This window comes from Dreissena polymorpha, unplaced genomic scaffold (genome assembly GCF_020536995.1).
Source record: "Dreissena polymorpha isolate Duluth1 unplaced genomic scaffold, UMN_Dpol_1.0 chrUn071, whole genome shotgun sequence".
NCBI lineage: Eukaryota > Metazoa > Mollusca > Bivalvia > Myida > Dreissenidae > Dreissena > Dreissena polymorpha.
In genome coordinates this window covers 119,689-147,182 of record NW_026273385.1, presented here as the reverse complement: position 1 = coordinate 147,182, position 27,494 = coordinate 119,689, and the positions used below count along the sequence as shown (strand labels likewise).

The 27,494-nt window shown below is 37.5% G+C and overlaps 1 protein-coding gene across 1 annotated transcript; it reads left to right on the top strand.

Annotated features, from left to right (window-relative positions):
- LOC127863969 (ATP-citrate synthase-like) lies at positions 1 to 23,935 on the top strand. Its single transcript, XM_052403642.1, has 13 exons — positions 1 to 92; positions 1,372 to 1,516; positions 3,629 to 3,733; positions 6,609 to 6,887; positions 7,891 to 8,001; positions 9,196 to 9,323; positions 10,988 to 11,081; positions 16,959 to 17,015; positions 17,308 to 17,462; positions 19,300 to 19,417; positions 21,287 to 21,430; positions 21,959 to 22,072; positions 23,843 to 23,935. The coding sequence occupies exons 1-13, from the start codon at positions 1 to 3 to the stop codon at positions 23,933 to 23,935; spliced, it is 1,635 nt and encodes a 544-aa protein (XP_052259602.1).
- Positions 23,936 to 27,494: the final 3,559 nt, after the last annotated feature.

Below are 27,494 nucleotides of genomic sequence, written 5' to 3'. Positions count from 1 at the left end.
ATGCAGGCCCAGGCTGTTCAAGGAATGATGGACTTTGATTACGTCTGCTCGAGGAAGTCGCCATCTGTTGTTGCCATGATCTATCCCTTCACGTAAGATTTATTTATATCTTACTGTACCTGGACTAAAAGTAAAATAAATAAGTTTTGCTCTGGGAAAGCAGGGCTAAATGCATATGCTTAAATTTTCTTTTAAATAAAAAATTCTTTTTTAGAAAAGCGGAAAGTGTCATTCCTGATTAGCCTGTGTGGGACTGCACTAGATTTTCTCAAGATTATAGATCCATATTCCATCCTTTAGCAGTGAACATGAAACAGATTTATATAATAGAGTTAAAACAAATCGTTTTACTAAATTAACAGATTAATAGACCCTCATTTTATCCATCATTGATGACCAATATAACAGATTAATAGACCAGTAATTCATCCATCAGCAGTGACCAATATAACAGATTAATAGACCAGTAATTCATCTATCAGTGGTGACCAATTTAACAGATTAATAGAAACATGTTTTATCCATCAGCTGTGACCAATTTAACAGATGAATAGACACATATTTTATTCATCATTGGTGACCAATTTAACAGATTAATAGAGCTGTAATTCATCCATCAGCCATGACCAATATAACAGATTAATAAGCCGTAATTCATCCATCAGTGGTGACAATTTAACAGATTAATAGAGCCGTATTTCATCCATCAGTGGTGACAATTTAACAGATTAATAGAGCCGTATTTCATCCATCAGTGGTGACAATTTAACAGATTAATAGAGCCGTATTTCATCCATCAGTGGTGACAATTTAACAGATTAATAGAGCCGTATTTCATCCATCAGTGGTGAAGAATTAACAGATTAATAGACCCTCATTTTATCCATCAGCGGTGACCAATTTAACAGATTAATAGAGCCGTAATTCATCCATCAGCAGTGACCACTTATTTCCACCAGATTAATAGAATAGTTTTTACTCATCAGCAGTGACCACTTACTGTTATCAAATTAATAAACCTTTATTTAATCCATCAGCTGTGACCAAAGTTAACAGATTGATAGCCCAGGGGTGACCGAATTTATCAGAATAATAGATTCATATTCTATCCCTCAGTGGTGACCAATTAAACAGACTAATGCAATCCAGCTAGAATAAATCATTTTACACATACTTTTAACATATTAATTGCAGTGTTCTCCAGAAGCATCCAGATGCCGGCTACGTTTTCCTAAAATATCAATTGAAATGTTGCAAATACAGTACAAACCCTTTTTATTGCTTATAGTCACCTGCGTCTTTGAAAATATAACTGGCTTCTCAATTTTTTCATGGAGAACACAGTTTATAGCCTCGTATTTTATCCATCAGAGATGACCACAAGCAGAAGTTCTACTGGGGCCACAAGGAGGTATTGGTCCCCTGCTTCAAGAACATGGCCGACTGTATGAAGAAGCACCCGGACGCAGACGTCCTCGTCAGCTTTGCCTCACTGCGTTCTGCTTACGAGAGCACAGTGGGAAACCATGACTATCCACAGTAGCCTTATTTAGGTCTCTTTTTCCTTCTGAGAGAAATGGTTGTTTTTCACAATTTTTAGGAGTTCACGACTCAAATTTTCACAATTTTGAGAACACTCACTTAGATTTTTAACCAGGTTTTCTGAAGGAAAAAACTGGTTATTAAATTGGTGAATGTCGGCGGGCAGGCAGGCTGGCGGGCGGGCGGAACAAGCTTGTCCTTTCCATTACTTTGTCGTTTATTGTGAGATTTTAAAATCATTTGGCACATATGTTCACCATCATTGGACGGTGTGTTGCGCGAAAGAATTACGTCGATATCTCCATGTCAAGGTCACACTTTGAGTTCAAAGGTAAAAAATGGCCATAAATGAGCTTGTCCCGGCCATAACTATGTCATTCATTGTGAGATTTTAAAATCATTTGACACATATGTTTACCATCATTGGACGGTGTGTCCCACGAAAGATTTATGTCAATATCTCCAAGGTCAAGGTCACCACAACTAAAAATAAATTTATTTTGAAACAAAGGGGGTTTATTATAAACAATCAGTTGAGTTTGAGTTGTCTCCCTTTATCAGACTTTTAAAAAAAATTAAAAACCTGTTTTTTGATAATTTTTGTCCCTTGTCATAATTATTGTAATAGTTTGCTACCCACTTTTCACAATTTCCAAAAGTGCCTAGCTAACATTTTCAGAAATTCATAGGCTCCGAAAAGCCATTTCACAAAGACGGGAAAATATCCCTGCCTCACTGCAAATTTTAATTCTGGTTATCTAGTTACATATTTATGCCCCCCTTCGAAGAAGAGGGGGTATATTGCTTTGCTCATGTCGGTCGGGCCCGTCCACCAGGTGGTTGTCATAACGAAAACTCAAGAACGCTTGGGCCTAGGATCATGAAACTTCATAGGTACATTGATCATGACTCGCAGATGACCCCTATTGATTTCGAGGTCACTAGGTCAAAGGTCAAGGTCACGGTGACTCGAAATAGTAAAATGGTTTTTGAATGATAACTCAAGAATGCATACGCGGCCAACAGGGCACACTCTGAACAATATTACTGAAGCAACTGGTCTGTAATCCTAAATCTATAATTATCAGTCCAATGAAACATCATCCTTTAGTAAAATACAGTGGATAAGTAAAAATATTATCAGAATATGAGATTTTTTGTATATTTTGTATATTCAATATTGTGTTAATGTTTAATTTTGTTGATTAATATAAATATAAGCAGGAAAGGGGAGGGTAATACACTCTTATACACAGGGAAACAAATAAGTTTAAATCTATTGTTACAGAATTTGCCTCCCTTGTATATAGTTAAATTTTACCAAATGTAAGGCTAACTGCATTTTTGTAATGCATACTACTACTACTACTACTACTACTACTGCTGCTGCTGCTGCTGCTGCTGCAGCTGCTTCTACTGCTGCTGCTACTACTACTACTACTACTACTACTACTACTTCTACTTCTTCTACTACTACTACTACTACTACTACTACTACTACTACTACTACTACTACTACTACTACTACTACTACTATTCTACTACTACTACTACTCCTACTACTCCTACTACTACTACTACTACTACTACTACTACTACTACTACTACTACTTCTACTACTACTACTACTTCTACTACTACTACTACACCCAACACCCAACCACCCACCCACCCACCCCCCACCCCACCCCACCCCACCCCACATCACCCACCCACCCACCCACCAACCACCACCACCACCACCACCACCACCACCACCACCACCACCACCACCACCACCACCACCACCACCACCACCGTTCACAGTGACAAAAAACGTATTCACAACAATGGCTGCTACTACAACTTATAGCCCTTGTTCATCACTAGATTCTCCACTTTTAGCATTAGAATAACATGTTTCAATCACATGATGGGAAACTAGCAATGTGCACTGTTAATTGAGCCTTGTTCTGTGAAAGCTGGTCATAATGCATGTGCGTAAAGTGTCGTCCCAGATCAGCCTGTGCAGGTCCAGTTTTCTCAGAACGCGGCTCAATTGTAAAAGATATGAGTAAAACTATTTTATGTATTTTTATTTTCACAGATCCGCTCAATTGCCATTATCGCTGAAGGAATCCCTGAGAATCTTACTCGAAAGTTACTTAAGATGGCAAACGAGAAAGGAGTTTGCATAATTGGACCTGCTACAGTGAGTATTCCACCATTTTCTTTCTTCCTGGGCTGATTAGCTTATTTGTTAAAGTGGACTAAAAATCAGAGAATTGCAATTTCGATATTTTGCCGGGAAACTTAATTTGTGTAGGCATTGGTCGTAAAATTATTTCTAAGGCCGTTCTTCCATATATTTGAATTAAGTAGGGCAGTTGTCTTTTACTGACAGAAAAGTGTGTGCATTTAGTATTATTAAATAAGCTATCCTAGGAAAAAGGTGAATCAGTTTACTGACTGCCCTGATATGACTGATTACTGTTAAAAGCGGCAAAAAATCTAACTGAAACAAAAAAAAATCATAATATTGATCAGTAAAATTGTTTGTTACTTTAAAATAAATTCTGTGTGCTATTTTTTTAACTGTGGAAAAATTTAACTAAAATGATGTCATTTTAGATTTTTATTTGAGTCCTTTAGGCCACTCCTTTTTTATTTATTGGTTTACACAAATTTTCAGTGAAAGTGTCCGTCAGGCGGTCGAAAAAAAAGAAAAGATTGTGTATTTGTTATCTTTCAGATGGCATTACAAATATAGTTTGAAAATCAATTTATTGAATAAAAATCAACAAAAACACATTCAATAAAAACAACAAAACACATTCTTAATTAGTCCTAGTCTGGAGCATGTCTTTTGGGAGGTATAGGACAGTAACACCTGGAACACATCCATTCCGGCAGGTTGCTGTCCTTCAGGAGATCCCTGCACTCCAGCTGTCACAACAAAAATGCTATTTATGCCCCCCTTCGAAGAAGAGGGGGTATATTGCTTTGCACATGTAGGTCAGTAGGTCGGTCTGTCGGTCCGTCCACCAGGTGGTTTCTGGATGATAACTCAAGAACGCTTAGGCCTAGGATCATGAAACTTCATAGGTAGATAGATTATGACTCGCAGATGACTGCTATTGATTTTGAGGTCACTAGGTCAAAGGTCAAGGTCACGGTGACCCGAAAGAGTAAAATGGTTTCCGGATGATAACTCAAGAACGCATATGCCTAGGATCATGAAACTTCATAGGTAGATAGATCATGACTCGCAGATGACCCCTATTGATTTTGAGGTCAGTAGGTCAAAGGTCAAGGTCATGGTGACCTGAAATAGTAAAATGGTTTCCGGATGATAACTCAAGAAAACATATGCCTAGGATCATGAAACTTCATGTGTAGATTGATCATGACTCGCAGATGATCCCTATTGATTTTGAGGTCACTAGGTCAAAGGTCAAGGTCATGGTGACCCGAAATAGTGAAATGGTTTCCGGATGATAACTCAAGAACGCTTACGCCTAGGATCATGAAACTTCATAGGTAAATTGATCATGACTCGCTGATGACCCATATTGATTTTCAGGTCACTAGGTCAAAGGTCAAAGGTCACGGTGACCCGAAACAGTAAAATGGTTTCCAGATGATAACTCAAGAAAGCTTTTGCCTAGGATCATGACACTTCATAGGTACATTGATCATGACTTGCAGATGACCCCTATTGATTTTCAGGTCACTAGGTCAAAGGTCAAGGTCACAGTGACAAAAAACGTATTCACACAATGGCTGCCACTACAACGGACAGCCCATATGGGGGGGCATGCATGTTTTACAAACAGCCCTTGTTTAATACACATATTATAACATTAGTTCAAATGTTTGTGCATTCAAACTTTATCATGCACAAAAAACATTGCCAGACAAATACAACATCTCACATCATGTAGAGAAGTGTTGTTGACTTGCATATAAAATTGACCATTGTTAGATTTAATGATGATGAATTATATCAAACAATGAAATCTCATATTTTAACAATGCATCATGACAATTAATGTTGCACCATCGTGAACATTTAATTAGTTAAGTCAATATTTTATTAATTGAAAATCAACTTCAAGCTTGCAATGGATGATGGTGCCCAGGTCGGGAGTTTCACAATTCAATAATAGGTCGTTAAATGTTCAGCTCTCAAGGTGTTTCCACCCTCAGGTTGTATGTTTACCCCTGTATTTAAGTTAAAACATTGACGTGATAAATATCCCCTAATTCAATTATAATTGGGGACGAAACGAAGAGGGTGGCACATCCTGGGGGCGAAATGACAAGGGCGCGACCGCAAATCTTAAAATAGATAGCCAAAAATAAAAATATTACCTTTTGCTAGTTGTACGTACAAGAACTTGTATCCGAACTCCTGGATAGCTCGGACGGGCGTGTCTGTTGCCATTGCGATCTTAGAGTATGACCCTTGTGTATTTTGAAAGGCTTCGGGTTTGGACACAGTCAGACTTTCGTCATCAAGTATCCTTGCAAGGGCATTTCCAATAGTCTCGGAAATGTCTGCGCGCATAAAAATCTTTGCAAGTCCGTTATAATAATGATCAAACAAGTCCACTTGCAAAAATAAACAATCTCCCTTGTTGTCCAGGTCAACGGGAGTCGCCATGTTCCCGATAACAACAGACTGGTTTATCACAGTTACTGCATATTTATACGCACAAGAACGTAAAATACAAAAAAAATAGTACAACCCGACTGCTCAGTGTGCGATGTCATGTTTAAAATGCGGAACGATTAGGAAACTGATTACTGTTCGGACCATTTTCGTAGGATCGGGAATTTTTGTTTTAAAAAAAACAATGTCAAATCTAATATTATTTTTCGGGTTTTTGAAAAAATACGTCAGCCGGTTTTGAAAACCAATAAATATAAAAGTAGTCGCCTTATTGACAAACTCACAAAGAATTTACAGGTTAAATGCAAACAACATCAATTAAATCATACTTGAGTCATTAAAAATAAAACAAAGGATATCAGATTTCTCCAAAACAATACAAAATATTTACCAAAGTTCATCTTTTTGATAGGTGGGAGGTGTTAAACCTGGTTGTTTCAAAATCGGGAACACAGGCGGCATGCTAGACAACATACTTGCATCAAAATTGTACCGCCCAGGAAGCGTGGCTTACGTGTCGAGATCGGGAGGAATGTCCAACGAGTTGAACAATATCATCGCCCTCAATACGGACGGTGTTTTTGAGGGTATTGCTATTGGTGGAGACCGGTATCCAGGGACGACCTTTATGGATCATATTTTCCGGTACCAGGCCGAACCGGAAGTAAAGATGATTGTCATGTTAGGAGAAGTAAGCATTTATTTTTAATTTGGGTTTTATGCTCCCCCAAAATTTTTGTGGGGAGCATGTAGTCGCCGGTTCGTCTGTTAGTACGTGTGTCCGTATGTCCGTGCACAATTTTTGTCCGGGCTATTTCTCAGCAATAAATGACCGGAATTCAATTAAACTTTATGGGAAGCTTCACTACCAAGAGGAGATGTGCATATTATCAGCCGGTTATTGTCGGATGATTTTTCACAGAGTTATGGCCCTTTGAAATTTTCTGTAAACTGTACATATAGTGCAATTCTTGTCCGGGCTATTTCTCCCGAACTACTGACTGGAATGCAATGAAGCTTTATGGGAAGCTTAACTACCTTGAGGAGATGCGCATGTTATTTGTGGGTTTTGGTTAATAGATGATTTATTTAGAGAGTTATCGCCCTTTGAAATTTATAAGTTGCTAAACCATTAATCGTATTATTTTGTCCAAAGTTATGCCCCTCAAGACGTTTCCTTTTATCTGAATATATAGTGCAATATTGTGACAAAAAACAACTTTGGGGAGCATCACCCGTCTCCCATGGTTTCTTGTTTGTTAATTCTTTCTGTTTTTTGATGAGCAGAAATTTAAGTATTGTTAAGAATTAATTATTTTTAAATTGATATAAACTATGGCATTTAAAACCTCAGTAGCTTTCTTTTACATGTGGTTCAATTCCGGAAGTTTATTTGGATTAATTCATTTTGAATCACTTATCATCATAACAAGATTATTTTATGTTGAAAAGATAGTAGTTAATGGATAAAGGCATCATTATATAAACACATAGGTCAAACTACTGAAAGCTTTTGGACACCATCTAAGATTTCTCAAAACCATCAGTTATGGCCAGCCCATCATCATTCAGATTTTTTATTGGAAATTTTTTTCCAACCAAAAATCCATTTTACTTAGCACCCCAAGTCCAGGTATATATCATATTCTTTCGGTAAAAAACTTCTTCTCAACTCATCATTTGTTGTTTTGCAGGTGGGTGGAGTAGAGGAGTACAAGCTGATCAAAGCAATGGGAGACGGACGTGTGAACAAACCTGTGGTCGCTTGGTGCATAGGCACATGTGCAAAAATGTTCACCTCTGAGGTAAGAAACAAACCTGTGGTGGCTTGGGGCATAGGCACATGTTCAAAAATGTTCACTTCTGTGTAAGGAACAAAACTGTGGTCGCTTGGTGCATAGGCACATGTTCAAAAATGTTAACTTTTTAAGTAAGGAACAAACCTTTGGTGGCTTGGTGCATAGGCACTTGTTCGTAAATGTTTACCTCAGAGATAAGATTCCAGCAGCCACTAGACCATATTTATAAATCATATGAAAGATATGTTGTCAACAATTTACTGCTTTACAAACCTGATTTTTTGCAATACAATTTACATCTTTTTTCAAATACATGTTCAGAGTATATTGTTATAAATACCAGCATTCAATACTGAATCCTAATTTATTGACAGAAAAAAAGCAAGATAAAAGAGGAGTGTATTCATGTGAGCATGGACTAGGTGAAATAAATTTATAAAAAAAAACACAGAGAATGTTATGGTTTTGATTTTTAAGGTGCACTTTGGTGGCTAGGGTTAAGTTAAATAAAAAAATGCACAGATAATGTAATGGTTTTGATTGTTCAGATGCAATGTGGCAGCAAAGTTAAAATAAAAAATACAAAAGAGAATATAATGGTTTTGATTGTTCAGGTGTAATTCGGCGGCATAGTTAAAATAAAATAAAATAAAAACACATACATAAGGTAATGGTTTTTATTGTTCATGTGTAGATGAAATTAAATTAAAAACACACATTAAATGTAATAATTTGATTGTTCAGGTGCAATTTGGCAGCTTAGTTAGAATATAGTAAAACACACACATAGAGAATGTAATGGTTTTGATTGGTCAGATGCAATTTGGAAGCATAGTTAGTATATAGTAACACAGAGAATGTAATGGTTTTGATTGGTCAGGTGCAATGCGGTGGCATAATTAAAAATAAAATAAAAACAGTTACAGAAGGTAATGGTTTTTATTGCTCAGGTGTAGGTGAAATTAAAAACACACAGAAAATGTAATGATTTGATTGTTTAGGTGTAATTTGGCGGCATAGTTAAAATTAAAATAAAACAGATAATGTTATGGTTTTGATTATTCAGGTTCAATTCAGATGCATCAGTAAAATAAATAAAAAAAAGATAATGTAATGGTTAAAATTTTTAAGGTAATATTCAGCAGCATAGCTAAAATAAAATAAAAACACACATAGAATGTAATGGTTTTGACTGTTCAGGTTCAATTCGGCCATGCAGGAGCATGTGCAAACGCTGATACAGAGACAGCTGAGGTGAAGAACAAGGCCCTTACAGACGCAGGCGCATATGTACCAAGAAGCTTTGATGAGCTGGGTCACCTTATCAAGTAAGTCTTGCCTTGTTGTCTAATGCTGACTTATCAATATTGACTGCTGTATCAAGTAAGCATTGCCTTATTGCCTAATTCTGACTTATGAATATTTACTGCTGTATCAAGTAAGCATTGCCTTGTTGCCTAATGCTGACTTATGATTATTTACTGCTGTATCAAGTAAGCCATGACTTGTTTCCTAATGCTGACTTATCAATATTAACTGCTGTATCAAGTAAGCCTTGCCTTGTTGCCTAATGCTGACTTATCAATATTTACTGCTGTATCAAGCAAGTAAGCATTGCCTTATTGCCTTATTCTGACTTATGAATATTTACTGCTGTATCAAGTAAGCATTGCCTTGTTGCCTAATGCTGACTTATGAATATTTACTGCTGTATCAAGTAAGCCTTGCCTTGATGCTTAATGCTGACCTATGCATATTTACTGCTGTATCAATTAAGCCTTGCCTTGATGCCTAATGCTGACTTATGAATATTTACTGCTTTATCAAGTAAGCAATGCCTTGTTGCCTGATGCTGACTTATGAATATTTACTGCTATATCCAGTAAGCCTTGACGTGTTGCCTAATGCTGACTTATGAATATTTACTGCTATATCCAGTAAGCCTTGACGTGTCGCCTAATGCTTACTAATGAATATTTACTGCTGTATCAAGTAAGCATTGCCTTGTTGCCTAATGCTGACTTATGAATATTTACTGCTGTATCCAGTAAGCCTTGCCTTGTTGCCTAATGCTTACTAATGAATATTTACTGCTGTTTCCAGTAAGCCTTGCCTTGTTGCCTAATGCTGACTTATAAATATTTACTGCTGTATCCTGAAGCCTTGACTTTTTGCAAAATGCTGACTTGGGAATATTTATGCCTGAATTTGGAATATTTAATGCTGACTTTGGAATACCGGTATATACTGCTGACATGGGAATATTTACCTTTGACTTGGGAATATTTACTGCTGACTTAGGAATATTTACTGCTGACTTGAGAAAATTTACTGCTGTATAATCCTTGAGTTGACTGTTATTTGAAATATGGTTCTAATGCTAGAATTTTGGCATATCCAAAAATAATCATTCTTAAAAGTCTTTGTAAATGTTTAAAAGTTAAAAAAATAATCATATTAAATGATACTGATTCCTTAACATGGACTAGAAATGTGTTTGATGTATTCAATTCACAGAACTGTACTTGTATATTTAACAAAATCTCAACAAACTGGGAGGATGTTTATAAAATGTAAACAATTAAAGGTATTGAGATTAGCCGATTAGTAGTTGTGAAAATACTAGTCTATTCAAATAAATTGTTCATTGTTAAAATTGTTAATTTATTGGTAAATCTTTTACTGAAAGTAGGAGAATTACCATAAAAAAACTTAGTGCTTATGTAAACATAGCAGTTATTTTAGGCTATGTAACCATCATAATTCTTACTGGCTATGTAACCTTAACAATTATTAATTGCTAATTAACCATAAATATTCTTAGTTACTATATAAACAGTCAGATTCTTAGTGGCTATGTAACCATGAATTATAGTGTTAATTCCAATGTAGCAGACTAAAGTGACTTTAGTGATCATGTTGGTTTTAGAGAGATTGATGACCATTTACAATTAAGCAGATAAAAGCAGAGTTTTAATGGTTTTTGTTTCAGAGAGGTTTATGAGAAGTTGGTGAACGATGGCACCATTGTTCCCAGACCAGAAGAAGCCCCACCTACTGTTCCCATGGATTATGCGTGGGCAAGGGTAGGTGTTCCCATGGATTATGTCTGGATGATTTTATGGTGGAACATATCAAAATGTCATTATCAAATGAGACTTGTTCTTGGCTAAATGCATGTGCTTAAAGAGTTGTCGCAGATAAGCCTGTGCAGTCTACACAGGCTAACAGGGGTGTAAAATAACGGTCTCCCGCTCGCAATAGCGACTGTATTTTAGCCTCGGGAGAATGGAATTTCCAAAATACTCGCCCGACCTGGTGACCGCATAACTAGATCAGCCAGTGCTTTGATTAGGTAATAAGTGCTAGTCTGGCAGTCATTTTAATGTCATAAATACTGACTTGCTATCTAATGCTTCTCCTTTCCAAGGGGAATTAACTCATCCGGAATTTTAACTGGGAATCCGCCACCTCAATACCGTACTACAGGCCAGGTTAAACATAGTGCAATGCAACCTAGGCAAAAATCGGTAACCAATCCTCAATATTCTTTCCGGATCGACCAGGTGTATACATGTCTTTTACGGCTCTGAATTGAAAATTGTATTTCGATTTATTTCACTTGGTTGATTGGGGTTTTGAATAGATAAATTGTGTTATTTATCTTTTTATTTCTCATTCGGATTAATTTATGTGGATTTAATGGATTTTGTTTCATTTGTAAAGGTAAGCCATGCTTGTTTTTATCGTCCAATGGTTTATTTCTACCATGCTGGGTGTTTTCAGGCGCGACAACCTCGTGCAAAACGTGCTCTTCTAATACATTGCTAGAACGTGCAAAGCATGTTCTTCTAATGTGTTACGAGATCGTGCAAAGCGTGTTCTTCTATTGACAGATTGTTTATCATTTGCAATTGTGTGCAATAATGATTTTAACTTTCCGCATGACAATCTAATTGATCGTCATTTTATTTTTCATCTGTTTTGAATTAAACTTTTGTTTAATTTATGATCTATGGCAGTATTATTAGAATTTTCATTATGGTCAAATAATGATTTTATGTGCCGTATGGTAATCTGGTATGTGACCAGTTTATTGTTGAATATGTTTTGCTCTTGTTTTTCATATATTCAACTACATGATGGTCGCAGAAACAAGAGTTGATAAATACCCGGTGACTTTGCAGACCATGGATGACAAGTTGCAGCATCAGTCACGGGTATCGGGCACGTTGGCGACCGTACTATGCAAAGTCTCTTAGACAGTCGGTCAACATCAGACCATATGGCGACACCCGTCAGCCGGTCTTTGCCCGATGGCATTGGTCAATGCCGGACCATTTGGCATCTGTCATACGGTCATTATCCGGTGACAACACTGGTCATGATATGACCGGTACGTCACCGGGGACGTTGATCACGGACCTTAGGCTCTGCATTGATCGACATCTGACCAGCCGGTCTGGTCATGATATGACCGGCCGGTCATGATATGACCGGCCGGTAACCGGTCCGGTTATGATATGACTGGCTGGTCACCGGTCCTGTCCGGTCACAGGTCATGTCACTGGTCCGGTCATGTCACTGGTCCAGTCATTGATCACCAGTCTGGTCACCGGTAAGGTCACCAGTTGACAGTCATTAGTTAGGCCTGCCACCGATAACACCAGTCATTAGTCAAGAAGAAGAACTCGGTCTTCATCATCGGATTATTCTTCTTCCTCCTATTGGTCATCGAATATATCGTCTTTATCAAGGAGTAGACATCGGACACGCTCTTCTTCGTCGAGCAGTTCTCATTGTTGCGGCTCTCGTAAGCGATCATGTCGTCTCTCACGGAGATGGTATTCTAGAAGATCTCGGTCTCATCGCAGCCGATCCACATCTCAACAGCGTAGCGGATCCAGATCTCGACATCGCAGGAAACGAGGACATTGGACACGCCTCTCCTTCATTGAGCTCAACAGGATAGTTATCGAACATACCTCTCCTTCATTGAGCAGTTCTCGGCGTTGATACGCTCGTAAGCGATCTCGTCAACGCTCACGGAGACAATAGTGTAGGAGACAATATTTCCAGCATAGCCGAACAATAATTTGGCATCGCAGTTATATGGGATGTCGCCACTTCTCACGTAGGCGTTAATGAACCTACTGGTCATATTGACGTTCTCCATTTTATTCCTTTAGGAATATCATGTCTCCATTCCATGTGTGATGGTTTTTCTTATAGCATCTACACAAGTTGCAGTCACTGAGCCATATTTGTATACAAACACTAGTTTGTTTAACTTTTAGGCTTCTGGATTAGGTGTTAATTTCTCCACTACGACTACAAGGACACTTAATGCCTATTAATACTGATAATCTACCGTTGTTTTCCGGTTAACATTATCAGATGACTTCGTGGATGGTCATTCTTCTGCACCAGATATTTCTATTCTGACGCAATTATATTATACCAGTCCGGTCTGATCACCGGACATCGGTCACCATTCACCGGTCATATCACCGATCACTGGTCACCGGTCAGAATAAGTAGTTGTTCATCATCAGCGGATTATTTTTTGTCCTCTTTTTCGTCATCAAATGAATCTTCTTCGTCTGCTTTAGTGATGTCTCATCGCCATTGGATTGGATTTTTGGCAAGATCTTCACTTCCGAGCAGTGCTTGACATAGATATCAGACCATATGGATTCCACCATTTTTCGGTCTTTAACTGGTAACGTCACCGGTCATATTATGACTGGTCCGTTCACCTGGCTACAGTTACCGGTCATTGACCGGTTCAGTTCGGTCACCAGTTACCAATCACCGGTATTCCACTGTGTTTTTATCGGTCAATTTTATAGTATCACAGGTATCGTCTACATTACCTAGTTGTATACCCCTGGCTATGATTGTATTGAATACTATATTTTATGGATTCAACAATCTACATGACATTTTGTGTTTTTCAATACTGATGTTCTACTGGCGATCGTTGGTTACCAAATCATCTCCCCTGACTTGGTATATGGTTGATTTTCCTGACCAGCTATCCATTCTGGTGCTGGTTATGAACTACTTATACTAGAAGATTATGAAATACCTATAACTGTTATTTCTACTTCTATCTCAACCGGCTACATGCAGACTACTGGTCTTGCAGATAGATTGGCTGAAGCGGGCACAGAGTCTAGCATTGAGGTCGAACATTACTATTTGACCTCTATTAATTTATGTTCGAGACCCAAAGGATGAATTGTTTTAACCGCCTTTACCTGTCGGCTACAGACTTTGCAGTCAGTGTCATGGAACAGTTGGGACACATTAATGACGCTAGCAGGATTAGCAAGACGACAGTTCGTGTCGACTTGTGCTTTTCTATTGCTCCTACGACAGTGCATATTTTCAAGCTACTGGAATCAACAAGAGTTCTGATACATAGGATTGCCTATCAGATTGACCGCATGGCGGCTACAGTCTTGTAGATGGCTTGGGAGCTATTGAACTCAGATCTTAGATGCTAGGATCTGGAGGGACCTCATCTTAAAGTTCTTCTTCTATTACACTTCTGGCCATAACAGGCCGTCTTCCTATAACTGGTCGTATTCCTTTCGGAATTCGTCCCGGTTAGGAGTCTTGAAGTAAATGGATTAATCAAGTCAGTATTGAAGACTTCCAAGCATTCTACCAGCAAGGGTGGACCCCCTTAAGGTTACTCCTAGGGTTTTCACCTTTTTCTGCCATCACACCTCCAATTCTGGAGGTACTACTGTCAATCATATTTCCATACTTCGCAAATCAATGACTTCACGACCTGTATTCTCCAGGATTTTAAAGGCGCCTTTTATTGGTTCAAGAAAGAGGCTATATACTGTAAATAGGTCATAAACTTATAAGTGTTAAACACTTTCCTATTCTACCAATTTTCAAGAGTGTTGGGAGTGGGAAAGTTCGGCTTAGAGTGATTTCTTTCCCCACCAATCCTTAACTAATGGTTCCGGCCACCGGTCGGTATTTACCGGTCTGGTCACCGGTCTTTCTGCTGAGACATCTTTTCTTATGTCCGTTTCAGCTTTATTTTTAAGTTAATTGTATAAATCTCGGGATTATTCAATGACACAGATTTCCATCTTTTTGTCATTATTTACCACTATTCAGTGGTGTCTAGACTAGAAGATTATCTTGGCAAGAATATAGTTTATTCTACCACAACCTTCCTTACATCTTATACAGATGTGAGCAGGGAAGGTTAGGGATTATTTTATAGAACAAAGTATCTTGATTTTCTTAATTATGTGGTATCCTAATGAATATCACCTGCACATCTACATCTTGAAAAGCGAAAATTCTTTTAGCTGTTTTTCATTTACAACACATTTTCACGATTCCATTGTGATGGTTTCAATTAACACACATCGGTCGTGGTTTACTTACATTTTGGGCGTTTTGTCTTGCAGTTCTTTCTGTCTAATTATTTTTCCGTTGGGTTAAAATAAATGTAATTGCGCATGCGCAGCAGTGATTTTGCAATGGCGTACAAAAATTGATGCATAGTATATTGCAGAAGGTTGTTTATCATCTAACGCTAGTAATGAGCGTTATGCGATTGACAGCGTCAATAATGCAGTTCACAGAAATCGATCCAGAAGGGTGTGCAATTGTTACAATTGACATAAACTGGAAATATCTTGCCTTCTTGGTGAGTTTTTGGAATAACCAAGTTTTTGCCATAATTTCATGCAATCTACTTAATGAACCATGGGATTATGGTTCTACGACCTTTTAAGTCTCCTGTACAATTATTTTCAGGAACCTTCTTCACAGGTCAAATATCATATCTCAGAGAGACATATTTTTACTGATCCAAACATGTGCCACTACATGTCTGGCCATTATTTAGTTATCTCTACAGAAGAACGTTTTTCTGTTTGAGTTTCAATCCTTGTTACTTGTGCAAGGATAATTTCATCAGCACTGTATAAAGGTTCTATGGAAATACTTTTTTGATCAACTCTAACAGGAATGCAGTAGAAATTGTGTAATTTTACCAGTTTCCCCATGTATGTCGAATTGTTACCATTTAGTTCGCTTTTATTAACTACGATATCAGTTTTCTTTCTATGTTGTATATCCATTCAGAACCATAAGTTTCTCTGTTTAGTATTCGACTTGCCTGTATGGTCATGACAACATCTGGACACGTTTGACGACATTGAAGAGAAGGCCAAAGTGTCTGTTGCAATCAACGAATAGTAAGATGCGAATAAGCATAAGAAATGCCGGAAATCATTTTGTGACGAGAGTTCGACACCAGATGCAAATTTTGAGTAAGTGCACACGACAATTTTTTAATTCACACATACACAATGAACTATGCATATCGTATGTGTGAATTAAAAAATTGTCGTGTGCACTTACTCCGAATTTGCATCTGGTGTCGAACTCTCGTCACAAAATGATTTCCGGCATTTCTTATGCTTATTCGCATCTTACTATTCGTTGATTGCAACAGACACTTTGGCCTTCTCTTCAATGTCGTCAAACGTGTCCAGATGTTGTCATGACCATACGGGCAAGTCGAATACTAAACAGAGAAACTTATGGTTCTGAATGGATATACAACATAGAAAGAAAACTGATATCGTAGTTAATAAAAGCGAACTAAATGGTAACAATTCGACATACATGGGGAAACTGGTAAAATTACACAATTTCTACTGCATTCCTGTTAGAGTTGATCAATGGCTTAATAAAGAAAGACTATACATTGGGAAACTGGTCTGCCGTTTGGGGCCCCTTGATAATCGGGAGCCCAAGGCTGCAGCCTTGTTAGCCTAGTGGTTAATCCGGCCCTGTCATTCTGACAAGTATGTTTGACAAGTTTGGCCTTGATCTGATTGCATTTCTTCCACATTTGCGATAAATATCTGTGACATAATGGTAATGCTAAGCTATATTTCTCCCATGTATTATAGGAGCTAGGCCTAGTTGGCAAGCCTGCATTGTTTATGACCAGTCTCTGTGAAAAACTGGTATAGCTTAGCTGTATGAGCCTCTTTTTGAGAAAACTGTGAGCCTCTTTTTGAGAAAACTGGACTTTATTTAGATTTTCCAGTGTAGACGCTAAAGACACCAAGTACTGGTTATACCCAGGAAACAGAATAGAGAGCATTTCAAGAACGGCTTTCAATGCAGCAAGCTAAAATAAATTGTTTTAAACTTAAAAGGAGCTACTATGTAGGTCTGATTTGCAAGCCTACATCGTTGATGACAAGTGTCAGTAATGAGATTCAAAGTCAACATCGATATCTATCTATTTTGTAGGAGCTAGGCCTGATTCGCAAGCCAGCCTCGTTCATGACATCTATCTGTGATGAGAGAGGCCAAGAGCTGCTGTACGCAGGGATACCCATCACTGACATATTCAAGGAGGACATGGGCATCGGGGGAGTGCTCAGTCTGCTCTGGTTCCAGAGGAGGTAGGTAGTGAGATTGGGGGAGTGCTCAGTCTGCTCTGGTTCCAAAGGAGGTAGGTATTTAGGAGGACATGGGCATCGGGGGAGTGTTCAGTCTGCTCTGGTTCCAGAGGAGGTCGGTATTCAGTGATTTGTTTTGCCAAAAATTACTTTTGATATTTGTCTGATTTTGTATCATTAATGGTAAAAAGTTACATTGTTTACCCCAAAGTCTGACCAAAATGAGTTAAAACCCTGAGGTGCTCAGCCTACTCTTGTTCAAGAGGATGTATTTATCCTACATAAAAATGATATCATAGAAGCTAACTCTGGGTGTCATATAAACTTGTTCTTTACATGCCTAGTAGCCTTTAAACTCCTATTTCATGCTCAGTGTGCTCTGTTTCCAACAGAGGTATACATCAGTACAGGGTTGAGCATAAACTTATGTTTGGTTGGCTGGTTTTGATGGTGTTTGAGATTATAATGTCCTTGGTTACCAGAACATGTAAAAGGATTTACCATTTGTTAGTTTTGTATTCTGCAGCTTAATGATTTTGTAGAACAAAACTCTTAGGTGTCATGTAGACTTTTTCTTTTCATGCCTAATTGCATGTACAAACCTCTGCAAGCCATGCCATGTAAACCTTTCTTCAACTTGTCAGATAAATTAAAGTACACAATTAAACTAGCATTGTACGCTCTTTATGTGTATGTCAAGAGTTGAGCATACATTTATGTTTGGTTGGCCTATTTTGATGGCAATTGAGATTGTAATGTCCTTGATGACCTGTATGTGTTAATAAAAATGTACTTTTTAAAAGAAATATTTACAAATGTGCATGTTTTAGTCATAAATCAGATACTTATTCAATAAATTTGTTACATTTTTAAACTAGTATGCATTCTGATTGTTATATATCACAAATCTTACTCTTAACTGTTATTTCAAACAGATAAATGAAACAAAATACATGTGTATTTGCAAACACAATTTTCTAAAAACATATGAAAAGCATATAGAGGTAGGGCTATGCAATTGCTAAATAAAAAGATGTGTTGTGAATGGCCTGTTTAGGCTCAAATTATGTTTTTCTTAATGCGGCACAACGTATGATTTTTCTCAATATGTCTGTATTAGATACAGACATAGTGACCTTTAACCTTTCTCACATAAAACTTATTTATATTGATGACAATGTTGCCTTTGCAGACTTGAGTTCTCTTTCCCTTGCAGACTTAAGCTATCTTCCCATTGTTGCAGACTTAAGCTTTGTCCCCCTTGTCCTAGCAGGCTTAAGTTATCTCCTCCTTGTCCTAACAGACTGAAGTTATCTCCCACATGTCCTTGCAGGCTTAAGTTATCTTCCCATTATGCTTGTATAATTAAGTTATATCCCCTTGTCCAGGCAGGCTTAAGTTCTCTCCCACTTGTCCTTGCAGCATTAAGTTATATTCCCTAGTCCTAGCTGGCTAAATTTTTATCTCCCCCTTGTCCTCACAAGCTGAAGTTATCTTCCCCTTTTTGAAGACTAAAGCTTTCTCCCCCTTGTCCTAGCAGGCTTAAGTTATCTCCCCCTTGTCCTAGCAGGCTTAAGTTATCTCCCCCTTGTCCTAGCAGGCTTAAGTTATCTCCCCCTTGTCCTAGCAGACTTAAGTTATATTAAAATTGTGTTTGCAGCATTTAGTTATATCCCCTTGTCCTAGCTGGCTTAAGTTATCTCCCCCTTGTCCTAGCTGGCTTAAGTTATCTCCCCCTTGTCCTAGCAGACTTAAGTTATCTTCCCCTTGTCCTTGCATACTTAAGTTATCTCTCCCTTGTCCTAGCAGACTTAGGTTATCTTCATTCTTGTGCTTGCAGACTGCCCCGCTATGCTGCCAAGTTCATAGAGATGTGCCTGATGGTGACAGCAGACCACGGGCCCGCAGTGTCCGGGGCTCACAACACCATTGTGTGTGCCCGGGCGGGAAAAGATCTTGTATCCTGTCTAACTTCTGGGCTTCTGACAATTGTATGTGCAATCTTGAATGGCGATTTGATTGGGCAATTGGATCTTTTCTGTAATTAATTAACCCATTACCACTCAGATATACACTTTGATGTGTTTGTAGTCCCTTAGAAAATCAAATTTAATTGAAGACTTTTCTTAATAGATTCAAATTTTGAGGCTTAATTCCCAACTCTAAGATACTGTTTAGAAGCAAACAGCTTTAAACCTGAACAGACTGAGTGTTACTGGCAGGCTGTTCTGGGTCTAAGCTGTTTGCATGAAGCCATTATCATTTTGCTAATGAGTGGTAAAAGGTTAATAGATGGATAGATTTTTGTTTGGGATATCTTAAATTATGTGTAAGCTTTAAGGGCATTATTGGACTTTTGCTTAAGATAAAATGACAAGGGCATGTACTTTGTTGTTTGGAAATATATTTATTCCATTCTATTTTTATGCCCCCGGTAGGGTGGCATATAGCAGTTGAACTGTCTGTCAGTATGTCAGTATGTGTGTATGTCAGTCTGTCCGTCCGTCCGGAAAAAACCTTTAACGTTGGCCATAACTTTTGCATTATTGAAGATAGAAACATCAAATTTGGCATGCATGTGTATCTCATGGAGCGGCACATTTTGAGTGGTGGAAGTTCAAGGTCAATGTCATCCTTCAAGGTCAAAGGTCAAAAAAATAATTCAAAGCGGTGTTCTCATGAAGCTGCACATTTTGAGTTGTGGAAGGTCAAGGTCGTCCTTTAAGGTCAAAGGTCAATTCTTTTATTCAAAGTGGTCTTTTCATAAAGCTGCACATTTTGAGTGGTGGAAGTTCAAGGTCAAGGTCATCCTTCAAGGTTAAAGGTCAAAAAAAATAATTTTTCAAAGCGGCGCAATAGGGGGCATTGTGTTTCTGACGAACACATCTCTTGTTTATGTAGCATCTTATTCACAACTATTTTAAGAGAACTATGTGTCCTTTGACAGATAAATGAGGGTTGAGTAACAACTTTTATACTATTATTTAAGTTAGCCATCAAGAACCTTATTGAAAATCTATAATTTAACAAAGGTTCTTTATGAATTAGCATTTAAACTGTACCTTCAAACTTTTCATAATCCTTTTCCACTCAGAAGCAAAGTTAAAATGGCTATGTGCAAACAGCATAAAACCAGAACAGCCTGCGAGGAACTCGCAGTCTGTTCAGGTTTTATGCTGTTTGCATCTCATTAGTATCTAAGGGTTGGAAATGACGCCTTAAAAACTTGAATGAAGTAAGAAAGGTCTTTAATTAAATTTATCTTTCCAAGGGACTACAAATGTGTCAAAATATGTATCTAAGTGGTAAAGTGTTAAGAACCGTCGTACTTTCAGTTACGATAAGGTACCATAGTTTCACCTAATGCACCAGATTTTCAATGAAAATTGTGTGTACAGTAAGTTGCTGATAAAATGAAATTATATGCAATTCTCATATTGTAAGTTTAAATATAGTTGAGGAATCTCCAATTATTGTGGCTCAGTAACACCTAATGCACTGGAGCATTCAAAGTTCAACTCAGCCATTTTCTAGCTTCTTTGCATACTAATACTATTGATAAGCTATGTGGCCTTCAATGTTGCCATGGGGTTGTGGATAAAGTCTCCACTTTATGCTCGAGAGGTCACAGGTTTGATCCCACTGTGGGTAGCATTCTTTAGATCTCCACCATAGAAACCAAGCACTGGCTCCACCCAGATAAAGGACTTCAATAAGTCTTAGGTTTTCAATGCAATTGAGATTTAATAAATAAGTCTGAACTAAGCCAATGTCATTTTGCAGCGTGAGAGATTTAGAGTTCTGATAAGCCACATGTCATTTTGCAGGGTGAGAGGTTTGGAGGAGCCCTGGACGCCGCGGCCAAGCAGTTCAGCGAGGCAGTGGACAGTGGAATGATCCCAATGGAGTTTGTGAACTCAATGAGGAAGAAGGGGATACTTATCATGGGCATCGGACATCGCGTCAAGTCCGTATGTATATTCAAATGAAAAGAAAACTTTGTAAAAAAACAACAACAACGCTTTCTGTGTTTATTGAGGGAATACTTATCATGGGCATTGAACATCGAGCCAAGCTGGTATGCTGTCATGTGCATGTGATCACGTTGTAAATTAACCTTACAACAACATTTTATTGCCTTGCCTATGTTTGTTTTGTGTGTTTGGACAATTTGTAATTACAAGTAATTGAAGTTGTTTATGGTTATGACTTGTAAACAAGAAAGACACGATAGAAATTATTTTATAATTTTATCATGAATTTCTGACTTTTAAGACATGCAAAGAAAATTCCATTCTTGTCCAAAAAAAAAATAACTTAATCATCCAATTAAATTTACTAATTAAGAACCAACTTATTGATCCTTATCATAGTAGTTCAATGTTGAATCAAACCATTATCTATGACAACAAAATTGAAGAAGATTGATCAAGTTAGAAATCTATTAAAAAGAGGCAAGTCCGAGACGGTTTTATTTGTTTTTTTTTGTCATTTTCCAGATCAACAATCCAGACATGCGTGTAGAGATTTTGAAGGACTACGCCCGGAAGAACTTCCCAGCCACGCCCATTCTTGACTACGCCATCGAAGTGGAGAAGATCACCACATCCAAGGTGAGCACTCGTATATTAAACTCACTCTGTGAAAAGGAGTTTAATGCATGTGCGTAAAGTGTCGTCCCAGATTAGCCTGTGCAGTCCACACAAGCTGATTTAGGGACAACACTTTTCACTTTTATAGTATGTTTTGTTTAAAAAGAAGACTTTTCATGACGAAAATCCAGTTTAGGTGGTAAGTGTTGTCCCTGATTAGCCTGTGCTGACTGCACAGTCTTATCTGGGATGACACTTTACGCACATGCATTTAACGCAGAGAGAAGCTCATATACAAGTGTGGAATATTTCATACCCTGGTTTGTCATATAGCTGTGTCTGTATTAGTGCATGTAAGTCCATTAATATGATTCTCGTGTATGCGTCTCAGAACAACAGGAATTTCAAATTATCAAAATGTCAGTATACAATATTTATTTGTGTTGTGTGGATTTATTTATTTGTTTCCATCTTCAATGTTGTCATATTTCTGGTCAATAGGCGCTGCCAGAAAACATAGATTATAAGTCCCCTTAAATAGGTTCTCGGTATCTCAACCTCATTTTATAGGTCCTGTTGTTAAGTATTCAACTTTAATAACTAGTAGAACAAGTAATCATGAAATGGCCCCTTTAGTGTAAATACATGGGAAAAAAGTTTTGTACTGATGATATCACATATAAATTAAGTTGGGACCTTAAATATAAAAATGCCCTTTTTAGATTTACCTGTCAAGCTATGTATGTCTTATAAATCAAATTGTAACTTTATGCCATATTCCAATATTTACAACAGATCACATATTGGCCCACCTACATGTATGAAAGCATTGCCCCTTGGTCTACAGCCTTGTGGGCAATACTTGTGCTTTAGGTGTGCAAACTGGGGCCTATGGCCAGGGATTTTTTTTTATGCCCCCCGGTAGGAGGGCATATAGTGATCGGACTGTCCGTCCGTCTGTCTCTCCGTCTTTCCGTCACACTTTGTGTTTAGGTTTCGAAAAATGCTCATAACTTCTATGTCCCTTGAGATATAACCTTCATATTTGGTTTGCATGTGTATATGGACAAGGCATTTATATATGCACAAAAATTTTGACCCCTGTGACCTTGACGTTGAACTTAGGGTCCGCGTTTAGGTTTCGAAATCTGCATTTAGGTTTCGAAAAATGCTTATTACTTCTATGTCCCTTGAGCTATAACCTTCATATTTAGTATGCATGCATATATGCACAAGGCCTTTCAATACGCACAAAAATGTTGACCCCTGTGACCTTGACCTTGAACTTACGGTCCGTGTTTAGGTTTCGAAATCTGCGTTTAGGTTTCGAAAAAAGCTCATAACTTCTATCAAGCATTTATAGGGGGCATAAGTCATCCTATGGTGACAGCTCTTGTTTGCTTTATATTTTACAGCCTTTTTGATTGGGAAAATTTAAACATTATTAATATGATTATAAATAACAGTGTACCAATTGTTTAAAAGTGCATGTTGATCTGCTTCCTAAAATTTATATAATAAAGTTATAGGAAATTAACTTGCGGTATAATATAGATCTACTCAATACACCAATTATTGAGTTTATTGGTAGAGTTTGGCATATTTTTGGGGAAATTTCGGTCAGAATTTTGGGAAAGATAATACTTTTTGCCAATGGGAAACAGCCTATTTTTACTTTTTGCAATTGGGAAATAGCCTGTAAGAGGCTGTAATTTTGGGCAAAAAAAATCACTGATGGCACTCCATAGCCATGTAACAACAACCTATATTAGAGGTTGTTTGTTTTTGCAGAAACCCAACTTGATTTTGAACGTTGATGGATTTATTGGAGTGGCGTTCGTGGATCTACTTAGAAACTGTGGCTGCTTTACAAGGTATGCTTAAAATGAACATTCATTAGACATAAGAGACAGCAATATGATGAGGAGATGAAATGCCTCCCTCCCACCCATACAACAAAGGGACAGTGATGTACTAATTTTCACATTTCGTGTTCATCATGACAAAACTTTAAAAACTGACTTTCTACATCTGGGCTACTTCTTATTTCATCTCCTCATCATATCGTTGTCTCTTAGAATTACAATCAATTTTTGACTCCCAGGTAAGTCTCGTTTAATTTGTATACGCCCATTTTCAAAACGGGACGTATTATAGTTTCACCCTTGGCGGGTCGACGGCGGCGGCCAGAGCAGTATCCGCTCTCTATTTCAAATAGTTTTCATCCGATCTTCACCAAACTTGGTCAGAGGTTGTATCTAGACAATATCTAGGTCAAGTTCGAATATGGGTCATTTCAAGGATTTAGCATGGTGTCCGCTCTCTAATTGAAGTAGTTTTCATCAGAACTTCACCAAATTTGGTCAGAAGTTGTGTCTAAATGATATCTAGGTCAAGTTCAAATATGGGTCATGCCGGGTCAAAAACTAGGTCAAGAGGTAACATAGTGCATTTCAAGTATTTAGCATGGTGCCCGCTCTCTAATTGGAGTAGTTTTCATCCGATCTTCACCAAATTTGGTCGGAAGTTGGGTCTAGATGATATTTAGGTCAAGTTCAAATATGGGTCATGCTGGGTCAAAAACTAGGTCACGGGGTCACTTAGTGCATTTCAAGGATTAAGCATGGTGTCACTCAAATGGTATAGTTATGTGTTGCTTAATTTAAAAAATATATCATTTTTCCACTCAAATGCTATAGGTATCAAGTTGTCCAAAACCTTCAAACGGGTGTATCTTGTGACAGTTTGGCACTCTTGTTAAATTTGTATTGAATTTAGTTTGAGTTTGGCTTAAAGCCACACAACTTATTTTGCAAAGTAAATCTAATTTAAAGTATAAATAAGAAACATGTTTTATATATGCCAATAAGAATATATCTAGTGGTTACAAGGAAGAAATCCGTCTTTTTTGCGCTTTAAAACTTAAAAATAATCACGTTTGACAAAATGGACGTATACGTCCAGAAATCCTTTTTTGGTTTCAAAAGCGGTACCATTTGAAAAATAATAAATTACTTGCTAACTAGGCTATAGATTTAATTTTATCTATGCCAATTAGCATATATCTGGTGGTTACAAGGTAGAAATCTGTCTTTTTTGCGCTTTAAAACTTAAAATAATGGCATTTGTCGAAATGGACGTATATGTATAGAAATCCATCTTTCGTTTTTTAAAAGCGGTACTGTTTGAAAAATAATAAATTACTTGCTACAGTACAGTCCACGAGTTTCCCCCAAAAAACTCGCTCCCTCCGCGGGGCTTTTGTCTGCTTACAAGTGCTTCCGCGGCGGGGAAGGCGAGGTGTACTCGCTAAAACGCTTGGCGTGCCGCCGAGCTAGCTAATACCCGCGACGTTTATTACTGTAGCTTAGTCGGTAAATGCAGACAATTTCCGTTCTTATGTGGACACCTCCGTGCAATACAGCGGTAGCAGTGTGCTACTGTGCATGCCAAAAAATGCACACATTTTAATTAAAAATTATTTAAATACTCAGGCTAATAAAAATAAAGATAATTGTATAGAAAATGAATATATGTTTGAATATAAAAAGGTAAGGTATAGTATAGCCTATAATATAGGTCGTGTTTATTGCCATGCTGTGTTATCATTTGCCAATACATGCATATAAACCGAATTGTCTTTAGAATTTATGACGATAAATATGTTTAGGAATTTCATAAACACAACCGTATGAATACGCTATTCTTCAGAAGTGTAAAGAGTACAGTGCATTATGGGGCAGAGCTTTCATTGGACGAGCGAGTTTAAATTAAGATTGAATGCAATACAATACATGTACATAGAAATGTTTTATTGCGTCATACTCATGCAAAAAACGTGCTTCCCGGGGACTTTCTGATACCGGACAAAAATGAAGGTGAATCGCTGTTCACAATTACACTGTGTTAGAATGTAAATAAATCATCTGGATTATTTAATTAATTTCTTGTATACATACTGAAAGATTCAATGCCTAAATACTTGATTGATAATGAAATGTCAGAAAAACTTCACAGCCGCTCCTTTAATATAGACAAACTGCAATCATATCAAAATAAGATTGTTTTAATAGTTTTGAATAACTAATTTGATAATTATCCCGCTTGCACTTAACTTATTGAAATAAGCGCACCAAACCGCTCTGATTGTGAATACATGTAATAAACACTGACACGCGAGTTTTACACACCTTTATTGACATTACACAACAGATAAACAACAATTAGCTGTCGGTGTTGTTTATCCTCTAAGCCAATAAAATTGTTTATATATAAATATATATATATCGCGGAGTAGCGAGAGAAATTGGGAAGAACGCGTAGACTGTACTGTAACAGTTACTAGTCAATAGATTTAATGACCATTTTGCACACTTTTAAATTGCATCTATATGTATTAACGTGTATTTCATTTCAAGGTCAGAGGCTTAAAACAAACTTACCCAATAATTGTTTCTCGCCAATTTGTCGTTCCGTTTTTCTGTTTGTCATTGTTGTCGTTTTTGTGCAAAATCTCAGACACTTATGATGCAAATTTAATGGACCTTTATTTTCAGCAACCTTAACAGTCCACAATTTTCAGGGAGTTTCTGCCCTTTGATTATTAGTATTAAAAATATGGTTTTAGCGCGAGATCTCTGACAATTATGATATGAAATTGATGAGACCTGATATGGATTATCTCTAAAAAGTGGACTTTTTTTCCACGTCAGGTCTTTCCCATCCAATGATTTACAGGAAGTTGTTGACCTTTGATTAGCAATATAGCACTTTTCGTTTCTGTGCCAGATATATGGTTTTGATCGCTTCAGGGTGTATCTGTGTATCTTTGTCAGGTCATTCCGGTCCAATTATTATATTTTAGGGAGTTATTTCTCTTTTATTATTAATTTATCTTTTTATGCTCCTGAAGGAGGGCATATACTGATTGCACTGTCCTTCCATCCGTCTGTTGGTCCATCCCTCTGTCTGCCCCTCACACTTTTGCGTTTAGGTTTCGAAAAATGCTCATAACTTCTATGTCGCTTCAAATGTAACCTTCATATTTGGTATGCATGTGTATATGGACAAGGCCTTTCCATACGCACACAAATTTTAACCTCCTTGACCTTGAACTTAGGGTCTGCGTTTAGGTTTTAAAATCTGTGTTTAGGTTGAAAAATGCTCATAACTTCTATCAAAGCGTTTTTCGGGGGCATATGTCATCCTATGGAGACAGCTCTTGTTTCTTATTGATTTTTTCATATCTGTGCCTAGTCTACAGAACTTATGTTCTAAATTTGATTGAATTGTATATGCACTTTTTCTTTGAGATGGACAAGCACATAATGTGAGGTTGTTCCCCTATATTAATTAAAGCATCACTATTGGAGTGACATCAATATACATTGAAATTGTTATATTGCAATTTTTATAAGGCAGTTATTGGCCTTTGCTCTTGTGT

What these genes read in the sequence shown, in the direction of transcription:
- LOC127863969 (XM_052403642.1), top strand. Translation starts at nt 1, where the DNA reads ATGCAGGCCCAGGCTGTTCAAGGAATGATGGACTTTGATTACGTCTGC. An exon ending in CCAGTCTCTGTGAAAAACTG is followed by an intron (nt 17,016 to 17,307) that starts GTATAGCTTAGC and finishes TCTATTTTGTAG; the next exon opens with GAGCTAGGCCTGATTCGCAA. An exon ending in CCCGGGCGGGAAAAGATCTT is followed by an intron (nt 19,418 to 21,286) that starts GTATCCTGTCTA and finishes GTCATTTTGCAG; the next exon opens with GGTGAGAGGTTTGGAGGAGC.